Below are 4210 nucleotides of genomic sequence, written 5' to 3'. Positions count from 1 at the left end.
CCTTCTAGACTATAAGTCTGGTGTGGGCAGAGATTGACTGTATTAATTGCCAAATTGTACATTCCAAGCACTTAGTACAGTGCTCTGCACACAGTAAGCACTCAATAAATACGGGTCAATGAATGAATGAATGAATGAATGAATCTCCTGGGCTCTCCTGGACAGCCGTCCCTGAAGCTCAGTGATTATATCCCCCAGGCAGACTCCTGAGAATCTCTCAGTGCAGACCAAGGGACAACCATGACCAGTCTCCTCACCCCTCTGAGGAGAGGTAGAATAAGCCAGGAATCTACCCGAAATTCTCCCCTGCACTACCAATATAACCTCTGCGGGAGGAGGAGCCCACAAAGGAGACTGAGAATGAACAGCAGGAGAGATAAGAGGAGAACCAGGAGAGGACTGAGTCTGTGAAGCCAAGGTTGGATAGTGTGATGAGGAGAAAGGGGTAGTCCACAGTGTCGAAGGCAGCTGAGAGGTCGAGGAGGATTAGGATAGAGTAGGAGCCATTGGATTTGGCAAGTAGGAGGTCATTGGTGACCTTTGAGAGGGCAGTTTTGGTGGAGGGTAGGGGACAGAAGCCAGATTGGAGGGGGTCCAGGAAAGAGTTGGAATTGAGGAATTCGAGGCAGCAAGTGTAGATGACTCGTTGTAGGAGTTTGTAAAGGAAGGGTAAGGGGGAGATAGGGCAATAACTAGAAGGGGCAGTGAGGTCAAGAGAGGGTTTTTTAGGATGGGGGAGACGTGGGCATGTTTGAAGGCAGGGGGGAAGGAACCAGTGGAGAGTGAGCGGTTGAAGATGGAAGTTAAGGAGGGGAGGAGGGAAGGGGTGAGAGTTTTCATAAGATGAGAGGGAATTGGGTCCGAAGCACAGGTGAATGGATTGGCACTTGAGAGGAGGGAGGAGATCTCATCTGAAGATACTGCTGGGAAGGATGGGAGAGTAGCAGAGAAGGTTGAGAGCCGGGGAATGGAGAACAGGAAGGGGGACTTTGGGGATCTCAGACCTGATGGTTTTAATTTTACTAATGAAGTAAGAGGGCAGATTGTTGGGGGTGAGGGTTGGAGGAGCGGGAGGAACAGGGGGCCTGAGGAGGGAGGTAAATGTACGGAAGAGCTGATGGGGGTGATGGGCATGGGTGTCAATAACGGAGGAAAAACAGTTCTGCCTGGCAGAGGAGAGGGCAGTGTTAAGACAGGAATGGATAAATTTATAGTGAACAAGGTTGGCTTGCTGTGCTGAGTGGTGCTGAAAAAAGATGATCCATGTAGCAGTGTAGAGAATGGGCTGGAGAGGGGGAGAGCTTCAATCAGGAAGAGCAGTGATGAGGCTGATACCTTATGTAGTCTTGCTGGACTAGGATTGCAGGCTTGGACCAGCGTGGATGGAGAGGATAGGGTGAATTCAGGAAATGTGGAGGAAGAACTGATGGGATTTAGAAAGAGAATGGTGTGAGAATTGAAACAGAATGAGGAAATCAAAGATCATGGCAAAGCAGCCAGCTTCTGGGAACGGTGGAGTTACTGGGAGAGAGAGGAACGTTTGGAGGAGGAGAATTAGGAGGAGATGGAAAAGGAGGGGCTTTACGAAGGAAGGTGAGGCATTCAGTTTTGAACGTGTTGAACTTGAGGTGCAGGTGGGACATTCAAGTGAAGCTGTCTTAGGGGCAAGAGGAAATGTGGGATTAGAACCCAGGAACAGAACCAAGATTAGAATGCTGCTTGGGGGGAGGCATCATGGCTTAGGGGAAAAAACCATGGGCTTGGAAGTCAGAGTTTGGGAGGTCAGGGTTAGAGATATAGAACTGGAAGTCATCGGCATAGGGGCCTTCCCTGATTAAGCCTTATTTTCCCTGACTAAGCCTTATTTTCCCTGACTTCCTCTCTTCTTCATCGTCTGTGCACTTGGATTTGTTACCTTTGGGAACTTGATATTGACCCCACCCTCAACACTACAGCACTTATATGCATATCCATAATTGTTTTATTTATATAAAGATCTATCTTCCCCTCTCAACTGTAAACTTGATGTGGGCAGAGAATGTGTCCACGAACTCTGTTGTATTGTACTCTACCCAGCGCTTTGTAACAGGCTCCTGCACACAGTAAGTACTCAATAAATTCCGATGATTGGTTTATTGATTGATCGAGGTGGTAAATAAAGTAAATAAATGCCTCAAGCGACTGAGCACAGAATCTGCAAAGTAGGGGCCCAGAACAGAGGCTGTGGGACACTGACAATTAGCGGATGATAGGGGAAAGAATTGCTAAAAAACAAGACGAAGGGATTACAATCTCTGGAAGAAGGCAGATTCCTATAGAAACTTCCTATTGAGGAATTTTCTCAGGGCCCCTTTCATGTCTTTGTTCCTCAGGCTGTAGATGAAAGGATTCAGCATGGGGGTCACCACCGAGTACATCACCGACGCTATAGATTCTTTCCTGGCCGTGTGGGTGGACCGGGGGCCAAAGTAGACCCCAATGGCAGTACCATAGAACAAAGAGACCACGGACAGATGAGAGCCACAGGTGGAGAAAGCTTTATACCTTCCCCTGGCAGATGGGATTCTCAAAATTGTGGAGAAAATACGATTGTAAGAGAACAGAAGGCCCGTAAGGGGACCTATCCCTAACAGAGCTCCAAGAACAAAGAGCACTACTTCGTTGATGAGTGGATCAGTGCAGGAAAGTTTTATGATCTGAGTAGGTTCACAGAAGAAGTGATGGATTTTATTGTCTGCACAGAAGGATATTCGAAGCACCATTAAAGTATGTGTCAGAGCATAGAGACTGCTGATGATCCAAGACCCAGAAACCATCAGGGCACAGAGCCGTGGACTCATGATGGTGGTGTAGTGGAGGGGGTGGCATATGGCCACGTAGCGGTCATAAGCCATCCCGGTGAGGAGAAAGTGGTCCAGACTTACGAACAGAATGAAGAAATATATTTGCGCCAGGCAGCCAGTGTAGGATATGGATTTGCTGTGGGTCTGAATATTGACCAGCATGTTGGGGACCGTGGTGGACAGGAGACAGACGTCGGCCAGGGAGAGGTTGGTGAGGAAGAAGTACATGGGGGTGTGCAGGTGTGGGTCGGAGCCGATAGCCAGGATGATGAGCAGGCTCCCCAGGAACCCGAGCAGATACATCCAGAGGAACAGCATGAAGAGAGGCTGCTGCTGTTCTGCCCGGTCGGACAGTCCCAGGAGGAGGAATTCCAAGGCGCCGGTTTGGTTTCCCCTCTCCATGGAGCCAGAGGATCTGCTGGGGGAAACGTGGCAGGAGAATGGGATGTTGAAGCAATCATATCCTGTTTCTGCCTGTTCCTAGGCCTGTGCAGTTGCCGGGGAAAGAACTGGCAGAATAAGTAGTAAAGGTGAACAGCGTGGCCTTCTGGAAAGAGCACAGGCCTTGGATTCATACAACCTGGGTTCTAATAATGGCTCTGCCACTTGCATGCTGTTTGTCCTTGGGCAGTCACTTACCTTCTCTGGGCCTCAGTTTCCTTAACTGTAAAATGGGGATATGTGTTCTCCTTCCTATTTAGATTGTGTGCCCCGTATATGCACAGAGACTTTATCCAACCTGATTAGCTTGTATCTACTCCAGTGTTTAAATCAGTGCTTGGAACATAGTAAGCATTTAAAAAATACTATCATTATTATTATTAGTAGTAGTAGTAGTAGTAGTATCATTATTCTTGTTATTGTTGTTATTGAAGGGACTCCTTAATTTTGATATCAGATATATCCCCACACTTTCCATCCAGAAGGTAAGATGTCTGGCTGGCCTGGGATTAGAGGATGGTGAACTTGTTCATTTGAGAGTCTCTGGTTTATATTCTCGGGCCTTCCTGTCTCCTGCATAGCTCCTCTTTCCCAGACACATTCAAATGAGTTGTCACCTGCTTTAGGAGTTAATCATTCTATTTAAGAGGTTCAGCGAGTAGGTGGGCATTTTTGGAGAGAAATGTGTGGACTGGGTTGTAGTAGGAAATCAGGGAGGTAAGGTAGGAGGGGGCAAATTTATTGCGTGCTTTTAAACCTATGGTAAGGAGTTTCTGTTTGATGTGGAGGTGGATGAGAAACCAATAGAGGTTTTCGATGAATGAGGAAACATGGAGTGAATGGTTATGTAGAAAAGTGATCCAGGCAGCAGAATGAAGTATGAATCAAAGTGGGGAGAGACAGGAGGCAGGGAGATGAACAAGGAT

General features: G+C 47.6%; 1 protein-coding gene across 1 annotated transcript; it reads right to left on the bottom strand.

Moving 5' to 3' along the window:
* Positions 1 to 2312: 2312 nt before the first annotated feature.
* Positions 2313 to 3245, bottom strand: LOC119922770 (olfactory receptor 7D4-like). Its single transcript, XM_038742432.1, has one exon. It carries the CDS (start codon positions 3243 to 3245, stop codon positions 2313 to 2315), a length of 933 nt encoding a protein of 310 aa, XP_038598360.1.
* Between the last annotated feature and the right edge of the window lie 965 nt (positions 3246 to 4210).

Source organism: Tachyglossus aculeatus, unplaced genomic scaffold, assembly GCF_015852505.1.
Source record: "Tachyglossus aculeatus isolate mTacAcu1 unplaced genomic scaffold, mTacAcu1.pri scaffold_123_arrow_ctg1, whole genome shotgun sequence".
Taxonomy (NCBI): domain Eukaryota; kingdom Metazoa; phylum Chordata; class Mammalia; order Monotremata; family Tachyglossidae; genus Tachyglossus; species Tachyglossus aculeatus.
This window is presented reverse-complemented; position numbering and strand designations above follow the sequence as displayed.